General features: G+C 35.3%; 1 protein-coding gene across 1 annotated transcript in view; it reads left to right on the top strand.

Annotated features, from left to right (window-relative positions):
- Nucleotides 1-20,001, top strand: part of ULK4 (unc-51 like kinase 4) — a 214,459-nt gene that overhangs the window by 151,941 nt on the left and 42,517 nt on the right. The window contains exon 34 of the mRNA XM_063304147.1: nt 9-194. Coding sequence (XP_063160217.1) covers nt 9-194 — 186 coding nt within the window. The remainder of the gene's footprint in view (nt 1-8; nt 195-20,001) is intronic.

Raw genomic sequence — 20,001 nt, forward strand, 5'->3', positions numbered from 1 at the left:
CTTTTAAGCTTCCAAATGAGGATAATGACATCTATGAGAATGCATCACAGTGCTTGTCATTGTTAGTTCAACTCTATGGTGGAGAAGCTATGGATAGCATGTCACCAGAAAATATGGATAGTTTTGCTGAAGTACTGCAGTGCAAAAAGGAAGTAAAAGATCAGAAGCTTTTGTTGAGAATCATTAAAAGATTGGTGAGTCAGTTACTCCTTGGCTTTTTAAATTGTATATTTAGAATGCCAATTAACAAAGCTACATAAATGAAATAAATATTTTTAAAATGTGAAAGAAAAAATTCTAGTACAATCTTATTTCACATTGTAGCAGAAAATTCATCATAAAGAAATGCCAACAAGTGGAGAGGATCTAAAAATCATTTTATTATTTTATTTAAAGCTAGCAGATTTCTTGCATCCAGACGAGCCAAGAGCAAGACCCCCAAACTTACATAGGATGTTAATCAAAGAAAATTTGAACCTGCATTTACACTAATAGAAGACCCCAATAGGGAGAACTTGTTTACAACTGAAAGGAAACAAATAAAAGATAAAGGAGACACTGGTATCTTTCATGATGTGAAAAAAAAATACACATTATTTGGAATGCAACATAGCAGCTCTGATACATGGCAGGTGCCAAGGCACTAACTGTTATTCTAACAAGTTGACCCTGTAGTTTACTGTGGATGGATGGAAAGATAAGGAAGCATAGCAATATACATCTTTGAATCTACTGTCTTCATTCTCAGTATAAAGTCTATAGGCATTTAATAATAAATAGACATTGTAAAAAGAATTCCATATTAAAATAAGCCATCAGAAAAATATAACTGAAAACATAGATGCAATACCATATAAAAGTGAAATGTATGTATATATGTATGTATTCATTTACTTAAAGCTAAATTCATATTTCAGATCACTATATCCCCCCATTTTTATTAAACTGATATACAGCAGGTCTCTGGTTTAAGAACAAGTTTCATTCCTAAATCTGTCCTTAAGTCAAATTTGTACGTCAGTCAGAATAGTAATTTAGCATCCGTTAGTCAAATGTTCGTCTTAGTATATATTTTACCTTTTTAAAGTGTTTTAAAATACTCAAGAAACAGTTCCAAATACACTTAAACATCTTAAACATAATAATACACAAAGTAGAATTGTGTATTTAGCCCAAAACATTGTACTTAACTCAAATTTCTAATATAATAGTTTTTATGGCAGTCTGTTCTTAACTAAGAGTTGTCCATAAACCGGGACGTTCTTAAACTGGGGACCTACTGTAACTTGAAACTGTAAGAAGTGTGATAAGGCCAGGAAGATTGTCTTTGTTTTCTACTACAAGTCCAGACCAGTTGTGACAAACAGGAGAGACGAACTTTGACATAAGATGAACAACAGGTAAAACGCAAGTAAAGAAGTAAAATGATTATCAAAGTAACAAAAAGGTACCTTTTATAATCATAAATATTGTTATAAATCTTTTTTCTTTAATTTTAAAGGTTTAAGTTATCTAAATCATCACTGTGTTAATAATCTCCATTCAGCATAGTATAAATATCACTGTACTTAAATAATACAATGTATTATTTGTATTTTAAAGAATAAAATAAATTATATGCCAGACCACAAAGAGATACCACTAGGGGTTTTATAGTGATAGGTAACTTCTGAGTTTCTCTGTGTATAACAGTAGTTTCAGAAATTCCTACTGCAAAATACTGAATGTCAATTAAGGGGAGGTTCAGAAAATCTTTAGCAATTAAACAGGATTTGTCAGGCCCGGTATCAACCAAAAGGAACATAATATGGGACCTGGAGTCCAAAGAAATCAATGGTTTTTGTTGAAGAAGCTCCTGAGGTAGTCCTATTGCAAGGATGGAAATAATAAATTGGGCTGAAACTGAAATTGAGTCAGCTGCATCTTGTGATTTAGCAGGATCATTTAAAACTTTTTTCTGATTCAGGATATTGGCTCTTCCAGCATCCATAGTCTCCCCATTTGAGACAAGTAGTGCCAGTTTATATTGTGGCCATCATTGCTTGCCTCTATTTTTCCAGCATAACTTTTCTTGTGCCTGAGTATCATTTTCAACAAAAAAGCACACTGCCATGATTTTACTATTCCTTTTCCTTCCTATTCTTGCATTTGTCCAGACTACTTCGCAAACTACACATCTCAGATTCTTGTTTCTTTTTAACAGCTATAGCCGCCCATTTCTGTAATTACGCATATAAAGATGATTTACATCCAAATAAAGTATCTAATCTAGTATCCTTGGAGAAGAAACTGAAACCTCACTGAGTTACTATCCAGGAGATCCTGAAACATATTTCTACAGATGATATATATATAATACAGGAATTAATAGTATTATTATATTATGCTACATATTCTACATTAGAGCTACAGATATTTTTTTCCCCCCTTTCAGACATGTCTGATTCTCAGAGACTGCCTGGACAAGTCCCTGCAGTTTTCTTGGCAAGGCTTTTCAGAAGTGGTTTGCGATTGCCACCTTCCTAGGGCTGAGAGAAAGTGACTGGCCTAAGGCAGGACTAGAACTCAGGGTCTCCCAGTTTCTAGCCTGATGCCTTAACCACTACAGCAAACTTGCTCTCTATAGTACTATTATATTATGCTACATAATATACATTGGAGCTAAAAGATAAATAAATGCTTCTTTATATTACTGATTTCTAAAGAAACAGAATCGTATTTGGAGCCAAGCATGACTCCATATTCTTCTTCCCAATTTAGTATGAATGACAGTTTATTATAGTCAAAGAACTCAAAAACAAGCATAATAACAAAGAAAGAAAACAGCATACGTTTTGACTTTTCATGGGAAGCTAGTCATTCTGCAAATTACTTTTTGCACAGATGCATACTGCCACTGTAATTTATTAATTACATTTAAACCATTGTTTATCTTAATGCCTGAATCAATGGCTGCCCATGTTTTTAATTATTTTAAATAATACATAATCTATATTGAAATTTTATCACTGTTAATAAATTAAATTTTATATGACTTTTACATTCCTTAAAAGTATTAACATGTTAATGGAGGGGAAAATTGCTAATTAGCTATATATAAATAATATTTAGCTAACAAACAAAAATGCTCAAGTTAAATACTTTAGAACAAGGCATATCAATCTTACCTACAAACATGAGAAAGTGATTTGTAAAAGCAAGTAGGAGATGAGCATTAGCTTTTGTGTATACCAAATGCAAAATGTAAAATTGCCTCATTTTCTACCCTTTTAGAATTCTGTTACTGATAGTTTTCATTAAGGAAAGAAAAGCTCTTATGCTGCAGGTGTTATAACTTGTGTTACTAGTTAATGAATACTGTACCTGCTTTTTAGTTTGTTGGTGGAAATTTGCTGAAATACAGTATTATTCTCATAGTCCTCCATTATATCTAGCAAATCAATTTATTGGAAGTAATTAAATTAGAATGCATGGCAAATCATGCATATTTACAATAAATCTTATATTTCATATTGATGTCTCTTGGGTCAATGCTATGGTTGGATTTCTGGATAATTAGCTTTCCTCTATATCAACCAAGGAAGAGTATTTTGTTGCTATACTCAGGATATTATATCAACTTGTTTGTATGAACAGTTTCTGCAAGAATTCTGGAAATTGCAGTTAGATGTATGAATGGAAGAGATATACAACAGAAAAAATGAGTATTTTTACAGGTGTTTTCACTTTAGACTTGCACAAGTTTAAAGTAGATACAATTCTCATTGCAGCCTTTCCATCGAATATTGTATAAGAGTTAGTAGAATTTGGCCATATAAAATCTAGAAGAATGAGCATTTAGTCAGTTGAACACAGGTTTTGTGGTGCTTGAAAGTTTAGCAAATGTATTATGGTGTGAACTCTGGTAGGTGATCTTGTAGATGCATCTGACAAAGTAGATTATGGAATATGAAAATTAATGTGTTTGCTTTTAAAGTGCCATAGGATTTCTGTTCTGTTTGACCAATATTTCCATCATGCAGTGTCACAGACCTACTCACAAGATTTCTGAATGAGACCCAGTGTGGTATAATAGTTAAGGTGTTAACTGGGTCTGGGGAAACCCAGGGTCAAGTCTACCCTCGGCTGTGGAAACTCACTGCGTGATTTGTGACCAGTGTTTTGTCTCAGGTCAACCTACCTCACACAGTTATTGTGGAGATAAAATGAAGGGGGATTCCGATTTAAATCTATTTGAAATATTGGAGAAAATGTGAGATATAAATCAAATTAATATATTCACAAGTAATTGATTGTGACTATTTACTTGCTTGGGATTTTGCAACTTCTTATTTCCCTCAATTTTTTTAACATTTTAGATTGTAGAATAGGCAAACATTGCTCTTACGTGTCCACATCCCTATGTTTATGTCGTCCTATCCCTTGTTTATTTATATTTGAAGGGTTATTCATTATTGTGTGGGGAGTATTCTTTATTTTAAGATAATTTGGCATTGATTTTGATTGTTAGCTGCTAGAATCTTCAGGAATGAGCAGCATACAACAAAGGAAAGACTGTCATGGTTGAGCAAACTCAAGTATGGACTAGTAAAGTAGCCCAACTTCTGAATGTATAACTCCGTACTTTCCTTTTAACTTCTACCTTTTAGTGAGTTAGCACTCCTACAAAGTATCATTTGGTCTAATAACTGCTGTTACCAGTTACTTTGAGTAGAAAATAATTAAGGAGAAATACACCCTAGTAGAAGTATGTTTATTTATTATAGTACAAAACTGGAACATAAAAGAATTAAAATACAGAATATTTAAATTCATAATATTTTAGCAATTGTGCAGCAAAAAATATATCTTTAACTAAATTTTTTAGCCAACAGGAAGTTTAGAATATTCAGTACACTGCCAATTAGTGCAAAATCCTCAGGCAAACCTCCTTAGAACTAAAAAAACTCAGAGCATATAATCTAATCTAGATTAATTATGACAAGAGAATCACAGAATAATATGGCCATGAATTTTCCTCTGACAGAAAAACTATTCTATAATAGCCTTTCCAAATTGTCTTCTGTGTAGTCTAACTAAACAGAATGCAAAGTTCTACAGCTTTTTGGATGAGAGGCAGTACTTAATTTCAAATTAAGGAAAATGGGGGAGCACAGCCTCTGCAAATCTGCAAAACCAAATTCTCTGTGTGTGTGTGTGCTGGAGAAGTAAACTTTCTAACATAATTGTAGGAAAAGAGTAATCCAAAGGCTAAATTTTAGCAATAACATTCCAAAAAATTAATCTATTAATGTTTATATTGGTGACTCATTAACAAATTTTTATAAATCTTTAGAATTATCTATAAACTTAATATGCAGCCGTATTTAATAATAATGAGCCAACTCCTCATCAAAATTTAGTATACAACTTAATACAGCAGCATTCTCTAAGGAGATTTTATATTATAATCAGTAACAGATTTTAATCTATGTTCCTACCCCTTATAAGTGACCAATAAGCACTGATGATTTTGCAGAAAAGAGTTAAGAAAATGCATATACCTTTTTGAGAGCTATTTTTCTCATTAGATTTTTACTAACACCATGGTTTTCCTATAATGTCCCAGTGCCAGCAAAAATATAATTATCCTTTTAATCTGTCAGGATCAGAGGCAGAGGGAATAGAATGAAAATATAATGCAGATTTTAAATGGACCATTGTTTAATTGCCAATGTTGTTAGGAGAAGAGTAAAGGGTATGGACGTTGACATTAGAATTCTATTGTAAAGCAAATTGGGAAAATCCTACCCATTCAGGATCTTCAGGATCTTGTGTTTTTAAAATTAGAATTGTTAAGTGTCTATAATCATTCAGGAAAACAATGATGGCATATGTTCTGTGAATATAATGGAGGGTAGTTAGGAAAAAAAGCAAAAGGCGTATGACTGACTAGGCTTGATAAATCCATGTTTTGAGATGTCAGCTAATCTAAAATTATGATCTCTAAGTGAGATTTAAAAATAGCATTCAGAAGGAGGGTATTCTTCCAGTGATTCACTGGATTCATAATAAGATTCACAATATGCATACACAGATTCACAATAATTCATTTTTTAAAATTTAGACGATGAAATTAATATACTCAGAGATAAAACCTAAATATGTTGCAAAATGAAGGATATGTGACTTAAAAATTTATATTTGTGCCAGCTGCTATTGTTACTTCAAGCTATTAAAATATAATGTTTTTGTATGAATATTATACATTTATAATAAACGTAATTTGTATAGGGATTATACACGTCTGTGTTTGAGATGCTTTCTTTGGGATACTTGAACACATAGCATTTGGGTGAAATGAATATATGTTACATTGGATGTTCCAATTGAAGAGAATATCTGTGTCAGGATGTCATCCTGCCAGATGCCATCCTGCCATGCTTTCTGTAGTTATTAGACAGATGGGGTTTATGGTAATTAGATGGCCTGCTTGCAGGGTAGCTAACAGTGCTGTAGAGATAGGGATGGTATGCAAAACCATTGGAATGCAGAAAGGAGGGGTGAGAAACAGACAGCAAGGTCAGTCAGCCAGGACATCAAAGGATTGGCAGTTCAGAGCTGTGGACTGGAACCGGTGAGGGAGGGGCTTATCAGGAGGGAGTGAAACTGGAATGTTTAAGCTAGCAATTGCATGCGCTTTTGCTCAGTCTGCTCTTTGCATTGATTCTGATCACTTGTATTAATTAAAGAACTTTTCCGTTTTCCTACCATGGCTTGTGGTGAGAGTTTCTAAATTAATATCAAAGGAGTGGATTGTCACAGAAAGAGCAGATTTGTGGATCGTCACAATCTGCAGCTCAGGATTGAACTGTGGATTTCTTGTGGCTCTTTGAGCTTGGTTGTTTGCTTGTAGTTATTTCATTACCCAACTAGGTAACATCATCAGTGTGAGTGAGTGTGAGGCTTGCTGCCTGTTTTTATATAATAGCTTGCCCTGCCACTTCTGGTGGGAGTGTGATTTCTTCCTTGGTGGTTCCTTGATTAGAGTATTGTTTTCTGCATGATTGTCTGGAATTGATCTCTGCTTATCTGACTGTTGGCTGCTGGAGGGAATGTATTCTAGTTTTTTCTGTTTCCTTCTTGGGTTTTTTTATTGTCTCTTTTGAATGGTATGTAAATGTAGTTTATCTTTTTATCTCTGTATGTCTACAGGTAGTCCTTGACTTACAACTAGTCATTTAGCAACCATTAGAAGTTACACGGCACTGAAAAAAGTGACTTAACGGCTTGTCCTTATGCTTATGACCATCTCAGCATCCCCATGGTCACATGATTGCAATTTGGGCACTCGGCAACCATTGTGCATTTACAGCAGTTGCAGCGTCCCAGGGTCACATGATTGCCATTTGCGACCTTTCTAGCCAGCTTCCAACAAGCAAAGTCAATGGGAAGCTGGCAGGGAAGGTTGCAAATGGCAATCACATGATGTCGTGCTTAACGACTGCTGTGATTCACTTAATGACCATGGCAAAAGGTCATAACATTAGGTGTGGTCACATGCCTCACTTAACAACCACACTGCTTAATGACAAATTTTCTGGTCCCTATTGTGGTTGTAAGTTGAGGAGTACCTGTATTGATGGCTGATTTGTTTGAATGCCTAGCTTCCAGAAATTCCCTAGCGTTTTTGGATTTGATCTAAAATGCTAATAATTTTCCAGATGAAACTGTGGTTGAGTCTGTTCATGTGTTGTGAGATTAAGGAGTTTTTCTCATGTCTTCTGACAGCTAGTTGGTGTTCATGGATGCACTCTACTAGTCGTCTGTCTATCTGTCCTACATAGTGGCTGTTAACAATTTTTATATTTATGTTGTAGTTGATTCCTGTTTTTTCTTCTTGGGCTACTGGGTCTTTTGGTTTGCTTAAGATGTTTTCAAGGGCTTTAGTTGGTTTCTGTGCTATGGTGATGCCAAGTAGTTGTAGTAGTCTGTTGGCTGTTTCTGAGACGTTTTTGAAGCATAGGAGTGTTGTCCTTTTCATAGGTTGTACTAGTTGTGCTATAGTGGGATGTGTGGTCAGGCATTTTTGATAGTTTGTGGGTATCCATTTTTTTGGAAGGTGTTGTATAGGTGGTCTATTTCTTCTTTCTGGCATTCCAGGTTGCTGCAGTGTGTTTGTGCTTGTCTAAATAATGTTCTTACACAGCTCCTCTTGTGAGAAGCTGGATTAATGCTTTGATAGTGGAGCACTTGGTTGGTGTGGGTAGTTTTCTGATAGACTTGGGTTTCTAATTTGCCATAGTTTCCTCTGCTGATAAGGATGTCCAGGAAGGGTAGTGTCTTGTTGTTTTCTTCATCTCTTGTGGATTTTGATTTCTTTGAAGATGTCTTCTGTAGTTACTTTTTTATAGTGACAAACGTGTAATCTACATAATGGATCCATACTTTGGGTTGTATATATGAGAGTGCTATAACCTATGAGAAAGTTAAAAATGGAACACGTGTGCAGTATTTCTTCCTCCAGTGTTGCTTAATGGTGATGATATTCAGTGACTTGCTTGTCTCATTTCTGGAGGTAATAGGGCTGTGCAGTAGTTTGGATTCAATATGCAAAATATGATTCAGATCACACATGGATACATTCTTAGCACCTGTTGGGAGCAACTTAAATCAAGAGAGTCTTTTTCTGAGATTGTGCACCAATTATGGATCACACTGTACTAACCCAGGAAAAGGCACAGTTGCTTTAAGGAGTTCCCAACAAAAATCTATTCACTATTTCCATGTCACTCATAGTTTTATAAAATTTAATTATTCTCCTGATTTATTCGCCTTCCTTATCAGCTAAGGTCCTTCCATCTGTGGCAGATCAGTATCACAGCCCTGAGTCTCCACAATGTTGTGGGACCCGCATAAAGCTGATTGGATCATCCTCTGCTCCAGAGGAATCATCACAAAGACAGTTTTTCAATGTCTCATTTGAAGGTCGTTTCCCATGGGCAGGAAACCTTCCATCCAGAGGAATTTCCCCCCTAACTTCCTGTAGCAAAGGCACATGGCACCTTGCCACCATCCCCTGTCCCTTCCAGCAATTTCTGGGACATCCACTCCCTCCATACAGTTTTTCTTTTTCTTCTTTCCAACCCATGATTTGTTGGAAATATATATGTAAAGGGGATACTGTCCATTTGTCTGCTGTCCTTTAGCAGGATAATGCTCTCAAAATTCAACAGAACAAGACCAAATTTGGTATGGTGACAGAAGCTGGCCAAAAATAAATTAAGTTTTAAAAGGAGTTGGATCTGGCTTGGGACTGTGGAGAAAAACATTCCAGAATACCCACTTACCCTGTGCATTGTTATGTCATTATGGGAGAGAAGTTGGACAGCAGTTCAAAGTGCTGCCAACTATTCCATTCTACACCCCTCTGCCTTTCTTGTCCTGGTCATGTGACCCAGAGTTGAGTTTATGCAGCCTGCCAGGGTACCATACACACAAACTCTCATGCAGTGACAGCTTGAAGGGAAAGCAAGAAGACACATGTAGACACATTACTTGGTTATACAGAAGACAGTTCAGATGCTTTATCACTGCAGCAGCTATAAGGGATAGAAAGAATTCTGGAAGTCATGCTCTCCCTTCTTTCACATTTTTTTTTTACTATAAAAAGCAAATGTAGCAATGGGAGAATGAGGCTGGAGACTGGTAGGGTTGCATGCAAGTGCCCTAAAAACCTAAATGTAGCCTTTCTAAGTGAAGTAACTTTAAGAGAATACCTAATACCATTTTAATATCACAGGGGGGTTTTCCCCTGTGGGTTTTTAAGGCATGTTAAGGGGTAAATCTGATGCCCAAAGACTTGCAGAAGCTTAAGCTCTATTTTGCCCCTTAATAATTCCCCAAAACTAGAAAAACATCCCTGTTTATTTTGGAGTGTTCAGATTTTCAATGACTACAGCAATGTTTTACATTTCTGTAAGGCCGAATATACTTACTTTGTCCCTCTCTGCCCATGTTCTGAAAACACACCAAAAATAAGTGTCTGGAGTACTGTTTGAACTCATACTGATTGTCCACCCCTACTTAACAGAATCAGTAAAAAGAAAACTGCAACCATCAAACAAAATAACGAACTGTAAACTAGTTTATACAGTTGTGTCTATAATTGGAGGGAAACTATTTTTGTCTTATTTCTCCCTTCTCACCTGCTTTCACTTCTTCTGCCCACATTTTTATTTTTATTCTTTCCTCATACTGCGTTTGGGAATAAAACTTTTATCATGCAGTTACTCTGCTAATTCACAAAGGTGGTGAAGGGTATAAATGATGATGTCTTCCTTTTTTAACCCTCCTGTATTTTCTTACCAATTCTTACATCTTTTTTTCTTTACTAGAGAAAATCTATTAAGAAAGGAAATACAGAATAATTACACAACATCTTTTGATCCATAGCACTAGGAGCCATCAGTCTAGCAATACCCCTCAAGGCATCTGACAACATCTCACACTTTAACTAGTACAAAATGAAGCTGACAATCTGATAAGATGTGAAATAATAATCTATGTTTGAATGTGAATATGTGTTCCATGCCACTGTGACCAGTATTGGGTTACTTGTTTCCCTTCCTAAAATGTGATGCTCTAATATTATTAAAATTAATAAAGTTTCTACATATAATGCAAACACGGGTGAGACAATGTAATTTTTTAAAGTAACAGTTTAGTTTTTTGTTCTGTCAATTCTACACAAGTGATTAGTCTAACATCTGAAACTCAAATGATCAGATTATTGTTACTACCTCATTGGCTGCTTTTATCTGTCTAGCCTGGCAATTAAAAGGAGTTCTTGGTCTGGCAGTGAAATTAGCATAATTGTCAAGAACAGGGTTATTGTTTTCTAGAAGAGAATTGCTCATTTCAGAGCTCCAAGTATAAAATCTACCAGTGAACAATCTGTGGGGAATTCCCCTGAGAGTTAGGGGATAACTTTGTTTGTTTTACAAAATGTATTTTATTGGTCAATGACTAAAATAAAGTTTCTATCTATCCTGAGAGATGTACAGTTCATGTCTGGACCATAAATCTACCTGGAGTTCATTCCTACTTATCTGGGAAGGATCCTGGAAGTCAAAGCAACATAATCTCAGGAAGCCATGTAGCACCTAGGGGTTGCTGGATTTAGCCAATCTCTTGTACTATTTGGTTTATTGCCTTGTTCAAATGTTTAATCTGCGCAGTTAGATGTTGGTCCACAGAGATTTTATACTGGAGTAAGGTATTTGCAACTTGCTCATTGGTCAACAGCATAGTGAAATGGTTGGACACCATGATCTAAGTCTGGAAATGCAAAGTAAAGTTTGTCTCTCATACAGTGGGAGTAAGGAGTCCCTGAAGTTAACAATCAGGATTCCTTTGGCTGGCAAGGCAAAAACTTTAAGAATAGCTTTCCATAGACAATTGTTTATTGTTGAAATGTATAGGACTGTAACCTTAATAAGACTAAAAATAAGAAAATCACACATTTTCTTAAAAGGTGGCTTATATAACTCATTATTTTCATATTACTTTTCTGTCATTCATTCATCTCAAGTCATCTGGCATTGGGAATAACCAGCATTAAATTTTGTGAAAAGGTAGAAGTTACTGATAACGCCTTATTTATTGATAGATTTACTGAATTTATGCTGAAAGCTTGAGAGAAATCAATTAAAACAAAATTAGTATTTGTTATACAGCTGCCATTTTGTTAGAACCAAATTGCTTCCCCGTTTTACATTATGTAATTCACTGCTGCTATATAATTCACTATGATATTCTAGAGGTGACGGACTCGTCCTTGATGGAGCTGGGGGTGTTGACGACTGACAGGAAGCTCTGGAGTGGGCTGGTCCATGAAGTCACGAAGAGTCGGAAGTGACTGAACGAATAAACAACAAAATATAATTCACTGCTACTATATAATTCACTGCTACTATTATTACACTTTATATAAATAGTAGCAGTGAATATCACTAGTAGTAAGCTAATTTGAATGCAAGATATAACATACAAAGGAAAGCTTACTTGTAATGATGAACTGAGTTATAAAAAGTGAATATACAAAGCTGTCATAATATTTCACATATTGACTATACTGGGTAATGTCCTTACTCATGACAGTAATGATATAATTCCATTTACCTGATAAACTTACAAAATTGATATAGCCTACTTGGTTTCTTCTAATAGAGGACAATTTTTTGTAAAAGCATGAGCAAACATATACAGAGTATATGAGAGCAGAAACTTGGGGGATGAGGGCCACATGGCTGATGTGACAAGGGCCATGTCTAAAAGAAATATGGTCAGGAAACTGTGTGGAGTCAGAGCAAAAAAGGCATAATATAAATAAATGTTTAATAAAAACAAAAGCTTGGGAAGGTAAATGCAAGCTGAGAACTAAACACAACTTTTATAATTAGCCTTTAGAACTAGAATCTTCCAGAATTGCCCTTAATTGTAGGAATTATAAAAAGATCATTAATTATTCTCTACATACCATATCTAGCATTTTCCCTTAGAAAAACTTGCGTCTTATACGTCCTGTTTGACTCTTCACAGACACCTGCATTCACCCAATTATCTACTTTCATAAATGTTATGCACCGCTTCCAAATCTTATTTGTACTTATGATTCGGCAATCACCCCTCCCATTTGTTTTTATACCCTGTGGGTTGTGGAAATAAACCCATATTCTTGTGAGCAATTCACTAATCACTGTAGATATATTTGGGTTTATATTATTGTTTTTTTCTGATTTATTTTTAAAGTTTTAATTTGTAGTGAGATTTTAGTTTTAATTGTACATGTCTTTATTTTTGAGCCACTTTGAATTCTTGATTGGATTACAATGAGATATAAATGTAATAATCAAATATATAATCCATGACAATAAACTGGCAAAGGGTCAGTACTTCTCTGCCCTTATGCATCAGTAGGTCATTGTTCAATTATTCTGTTTAAGGCCTACTTTTGAGGAAAAGAAGAAGGTATCTCTTAGTTTAGGGTATCATTAGTATATTTTTATATTTATATTTATTTAATTTTACAAGTATGTTGCAATATTTTAATCCTATATGCTGCACCAAGTTATAGCTGCATGATAAATAATATACTACTACTACTTATTTATTTATTTATTTGTTTATTCAATTTATTTGACCACCCATCTCACATACATGACTCTGGGTGGCTCATACAGTTAAAAACAACAGAAACCAAAAGGACCTGTCAAACAATAACAACAAAACACTACTACTACTACTTGTACATTTCCACCCCAGCCTGGGCTAGACAAACTGTGAAAGTCTTGGCAGTAGAGATTGGAAGAACCTGGAGGGGATGAAACAAGCCGAGACTAAACCTTAGCAAAATGAAATTGCTCTTTGTCCAGAAACCATCTCTTTTCTTTTGGCTCCCATTCTAAGTCTAAGGAGCAGGTTTGTGACTTCTGAGTTTTTCACTAATAACTACTGCAGAATATGCCAGTGAACATCAAGGCCAGAGGAGACTTCATCCAGGCAGCTTTATCTGGAGTATGGGACACTGGTGTCATGCCCTTATCGGAACCAGAATGCAATAGCAATATACTTTATGTGGACAAAATAATGTAATTTACATTATTGGACTACACTTAGACAACAGAAGGGTAACAGCAGTGTATGAAACTCAAATAGCACTTCTGATGCTATAGGACAGGTGCATTGAGTAAGTTGTGTTCTGCCAGACTCAGCAATGGGAAACAAGTGTATCTTCTGTAAGTTCAGTTACAGTAAGTTCAGAGATTTGCAGTTTATTGTGGAGACATAATGTGAGTCCATACATTTTTGTACTAAAAAGCACTATGAACTAAGTCTTTGCTGAAGTGCAATACCTAATTCAGTACAATATAGCTTTGTAGGAATTATTCTAAATTAATACAACTCCACAAATATAAAAATATATTGTCTGGAAATAAAAATAGATACGTGGTAGATTTGAGTTGATTATTTATATACTTGTAAAGAGATGGTTGTAATATTCAGATTTATAAGATGATAGGATGTACCTCCAGATTCAATCTTTTTCTGAGAGTGGAGAATAAATTGAAGAGGGGAAAGTTGGGAATCCTTATCTTCTTCCAATAACTAAACTTTCTCCCATCTACCAGATTTACTAGAAATCCCTGAACCAAAAGATTTTGGGGAGGATATACCTTCTCTTCTCTTCTCTTCTCTTCTCTTCTCTTCCCTTCCTTTGGTTGTCCTGGGCTTTGGCTTTCATATATTTGATTTTCAAGAGTACTTCCAACTTTCAGAGTGGGAGTTCTGGAAAAGTAGAAAGAAGAAGAAGAGGATTGTCTTGAATATATACATTCCAAATAACTGGACATTTTGTACTCTTTCTTATTCATAGTTTGTTTTTTATGTTGTATATATAATTTTTATTGAAGAAAATTTGAAAGCTACAAAAAAAGAGAAAAAGATATAAAAAGAAAGATAGGAAAGATAGAGGAAAAAGTGAGCACCAGTATAGATCAAGAAAAGAGAAAGGAAAAAAGAAATATCTAAAGAAGTGACTTCCAGTCTTCTTTGCAGCAGTTACATAGTTAATACTGTTTCCACCCTCCCAAATTATATAACATAGTTCCCTTCTTCCCATATACAGCCCTTTTTAATCAGTAAATCCAGAGATCATCAGTTCATTTTTATCCATTTTCAGCAAAAGGTACATAAAAGGTTTTCAGTCTTTTATAAAAGTAGTTATTGCTCCTTCCCTAATCAAACAAGTCAATTTAGCCATTTCTGCAAGTTCTGCCATCTTCACAATCCATTCCTCCATTGTGGGTATTTCTATATTTTTCCATTCTGAAGAACAGCCTCTGGACATTTTGTACTCTTTCTTATTCATATAGTTTGGATCTCTCCCTGCAGTTATATCTACCACTTTTCCTTTTTCAGTTTCTGGTCAGGGAAGAGGTTCCAAATTCCCAGTAGTTTTCTTAGAGATTATGATTTGAATCCACTCCTCAGATTGAGCTACTTGTTGTGGAGACTAAAGTCAGAGTAAAGTGGTTGATCATTACTCATCCTCACATCACTATAATTTAAGTCTCTCACATCCCCATTAGGTTTTTTCCTCCATGCTGCTTACTAACACCATGATGCTAAACATCCTGTCTCCTCCCTGCCTTATATGAAAGGAGAGGGAATGAAACAATGTATGGCCTTGGAGATTTGTGTTTGTCATCTGGTTGACTAATTGGGTTGGTGACCTCCTGGGACTGAGATGGCTATTTGGGGGGATTGTTCCTGCTACAGGACTGAGGTTTCTGCTATCAGCAGGAAAGGCCCTTTAAACCCTTCATATCACTTGGACACCACCACAAAACAAAACAAAAAGTCAGACTTTTAGTGCCTCCTTCCTATATCTTCTGACTAATTTCATAATGGAGATACTGAAAGATGGAAGAGATAAGGAGTTAGAAGGTAAAAACAAGAGGCCTGGTTGAAGAAAATACACATTTTTAAAAAATATCTAAACAGGCTGTTTTCTTAGAAGCTCCTGTCAGACTCAACTATTCTGCTAACTAGGAAAGTTCTTCCCTGGAGAGGCATTTGAAGCTTGGACCTTTGACACTGCCCCCCAGCAGGGCTTTTAAAGGCCAAACATGACCCATGGCCTGAAAAAAATAGTTATAATACGTGGGATATGAATTATTATGAATAACAACATGTCCTCAACTGTGGATGGAGGGAAGGGACCTGAAATAGATTAATAACAGAAAAATACATATTTTGCTCTTCATTGAAATGCCTACTACATTGTCAAAGTTTATTCTCTTCAAAATAGTACATGACAAAATCCTATCAAATTCTCTATCATTGGCTTCACTGAGATTAGAATGTACAATTGTATAATTCAGCTAACATTAAACATTGTATCCACTGTTCTGCATTGGTAGAATTACAGTCAGATAACATAAAGAGCCAGTTTGGTCTAGTGGTTAAGGTGCTGGGCTAGAAACCAGGAGACTGAGAGTTCTAGTCCCGTTTTAGGCATGAAAGCCGGCTGGGTGACCTTGGGCCAGTTGCGCGCTCTCAGCCCACCTCACCTCATAGAGTTGTTGTTGTGGGGAAAATAGGAGGAAGAAGGAGTATTAGGTATGTTCCCTGCCTTGAGTTATTTATAAAAATAATAAAGGCGGGATAGAAATTAAATAAATAATTGGTGGAAAAATGTTTACTTAGTACATATATACAACAAGGGCTATGAAAAACAAAATAGGGAAACACAGATGATTCCTGGATTATAATGTAAGTTTCTCACAGGAAAGTACCTCCTATTCAAGAAGAAAAATGTAAAAATATATTTACATTTTAACAATAATGCAGAATATCGACACTTCTCACTTCAGAACTGCATGGAAAGTAGACTTGGCAAAGGAAAAACTGGAGAAAATTGAAACCCTACTCTCTTGATCTAGGGAGCCAGATGAAATGCAAGTCTAGATCCAAACCACAGTTTTAAAAGATTTTTTAAAAAGATGTATCATCTCGCCCATCACTAAACACATTTACTCTTTAACTGATCTGTGATCCTTTTTTCTGTATTTCAGGCACTTGAAAGTACTTCTGTCAGGTTAGAAATAATCTTGCACATTAAAGAGCAGTTTTATAGAGACTTATGTATTAACATCAATCAAGTTTGGCTAGGAGTTCTATTTTTTAAGGCATTAGCTTCATACTTAAAATTTGTATTACTTTCTGGCAAACTATCAGACATGTGAAAACAAAATCTAAAATGACTAGATCAAAAAAACCCTTTATGCTCAAGGCTTAAAGCTTATCTGAGTTTATCGAAAAATTGAGTAGCAGCAGGAAAAGTCTTATGTCAGAGATACAGCTAAAGTCTGGTATTTAATGGATGGCTGATATATCAGATTCTTAAAAACCTTCCATCCTTCAGGTGCATCGAGTTATTAATGAAATACAAACTCTTTCACCTCCATATGATTGATTCAGAGCCAGTTCTGAATGACAGTTATCTTTGGTACACTAGATAATGTAGTTTGGGCCCTGTGAATAATCTATAATCCCTGCCATTTTCTGAGTCTCAAGAGATGTGATAAAAGCCTAGAATCAACATGATCTAAGAGATCACTGATGGAATGCTTTTACTTGCCCACTGTATTCACTCACAAGGCTATTTACTGTGTAAAATATCCTTGGAAGTTTCTGAAGGGCATGGAGTTATAAAGCATTAAATACATAAATAAAATTTCAAAATAACTAAAATCACAAGCTGTAGGACAATGCATCAGGATATATTTATGTGCATCTACACAAAACACAAATAGAGAGTTTTTATTTATAATTTGTTCACATGCTGAACATAAAAGAAATTGCCATAAATATTGATACAGAATTTCTTAATTCAACAGAGGCAAAATATAAACTCACATCATAGCACAAATCTTCATATAAGTCTTTTTTGAACAAGACTTTCAAGGTTGTATCCGAATGTCTGTGTGAATCATTAATGATAATGAGGCATATTCAGAGGTGTTGCATATTATAAATGAATCGGGGTTTACTACTAAAACTATATTCCTTGGGAATCTTCAAATAAACCTAGATCTGTGATGAGTGTACTTGTCTGTACATGCATGTGTTTTTAAACACCTTTTTGATTCATCATTCATTCATTCAAAAATCAAATACTTACATTGGTTTGTTTTTTTAAAAAAGGTAGTTATACTGATCCATAAAGAAGAAAAACAAAAATTCAAAAACTACAGTGGATAATGAAAATGCCACAAAAATGGGCAAGCCTACCTCCAAGGAATGTAAATACCCTTATGCTTATAAGAATTGTCATCATATATGGAAAGTTTGCATCTGTGTTATTGTAGGAATATATGTCTGAACAATTTTAGTATCATTTTCAAACTTTTACAACTGATAGTCTACTTTGGCCAAAGTCAAACAGGGTTTCCTGCTATATTTTCTTTATCACTGCTGCCTGAAAAATAATCAATTGACAGAAAGGGATCTTGCTACTTAGTACTAATTTGCCATATCAATTTTAGTGGTCTGTTCAAAGTACAACCACGGTTTGATTTAACCCCCTATGTCCCAATATGTATTCATGTACAGCAGCCCAATAGATAATGAATGTAACTATATAACCCAGTAGCCTTCAAAGTCAAATATCACCAGTTGTAAGACAGCAGTAACCAGGGCTGAGTCTATGTATGTCCTGCTGTAGAGAACACAGGCCAGCATTTCATAGTGTGAAACACAATTCAGTTACAGGAGATAAACAAGAATAGGTCAACCAAATATTATTAGTCTAATGCTGGAGTTTCAAGATTCAGGTTGAGAAACTGCAAGAAAAATCCACAGGAAATGAAGTACAAAAATAACTAAGCCTTCAAGCCATGACAGGAAAATGTCCATGTCCTCAGCAATTTCAGTTTTTCTGCTGAAGAGAAGTGACAGCACTGTAACTGTTAAAATAAAAACATAACTCTCCTCCAGAAATCTAGAAAGGATTGCATGACCTCCATTCAGTATATGTATTTCCTACTGACAGCAGTGACAATTTTAGCTTTGGGACTGATTTTTTATTCCACATTCTTCACCTGCTGTTAATGTTCATCTAACCTCTTCCAGTTTTTCTCCCTTTAGAATGACCGGAGCATAGTGCTAAAATATTTCCATCCTGAGGCTGTATAATCATGCCTGATTTATATTTGCATCTATGAAAACCCATCTGCATATGTGTGTGTGTCTTTCTGTGTATAGTCGTATAAATAGAATCTACTTTTTCACAGCATATAGTAGTAAATTTGTCAGCTTTCCCATAGCACAATAGTGAATGTTTTACACTACATTGTAAAAATGCAACAAATATTTGTTCATTATATGTATGATTTGGAGGCCTATTCATCCAGAATATCTCTTGCTAAATATGAGGAACTGGCACAAACAACCCTGTCGTTCCTTCCATTTTTATGATGTTTCGGCAGAAGGTTTGGGGGGGGGTTTTACTCCCAGTTAATAAAAATGTCATAAGATATTATCTCTTTCTTAAACTTATGCAATGTATTTTACTTTCCCTAAAAGACAATCAGTGCAGTATAATGCTTAAAACAGTGGACTAAAAAACAGAGAAAACCATGTTCAAATTGGGAAAATAGGTTTTGATCTGCTGAAGTTCTGCTGAAATTTTCAAGGTGTCATGTTTAAGCAGAAACAAAACCTGGAATGGCCTGATTGTTCCAGGACTTGGGAACAACAAAATCTGAAAAGATCCTGGAAGGTTTTACAGTATGAATAGGGCAAGTCTGGTGCACATTGTCTCTCTCATTTATCCCCCAGTATGTTCCAACACATCACATCCTCATCATCTTTTTTTTAAATATTGCAATTATTTTTGAACATAGAGAACAATAAACAAAAACAGATTGCATCATGATAATATACTCTTGTACAACAGATAATCTAGTTAATTAAGTTATATTACCAAGCCAAAAGAAAAAAAAACAGGACAAGCAAACAAAATCCTAAGAATTATCATGTTAAATTGATATAAATCACCTTTGTTGTTTATTCGTTTAGTCGCTTCCGACTCTTCGTGACTTCATAGACCAGCCCACGCCAGAACTTCCTGTCGGTCGTCAACATCCCCAGCTCCCCCAGGGACGAGTCCGTCACCTCTAGAATATCATCCATCCACCTTGCCCTTGGTCGGCCCCTCTTCCTTTTGCCTTCCACTCTCCCTAGCATCAGCATCTTCTCCAGGGTGTCTTGTCTTCTCATTATGTGGCCAAAGTATTTCAGTTTTGCCTTTAATACCATTCCCTCAAGTGAGCAGTCTGGCTTTATTTCCTGGAGGATGGACTGGTTTGATCTTCTTGCAGTCCAAGGCACTCTCAGAATTTTCCTCCAACACCACAGTTCAAAAGCATCAATCTTCCTTCTCTCAGCCTTCCT

Source organism: Candoia aspera, chromosome 4, assembly GCF_035149785.1.
Source record: "Candoia aspera isolate rCanAsp1 chromosome 4, rCanAsp1.hap2, whole genome shotgun sequence".
Classification (NCBI taxonomy): domain Eukaryota; kingdom Metazoa; phylum Chordata; class Lepidosauria; order Squamata; family Boidae; genus Candoia; species Candoia aspera.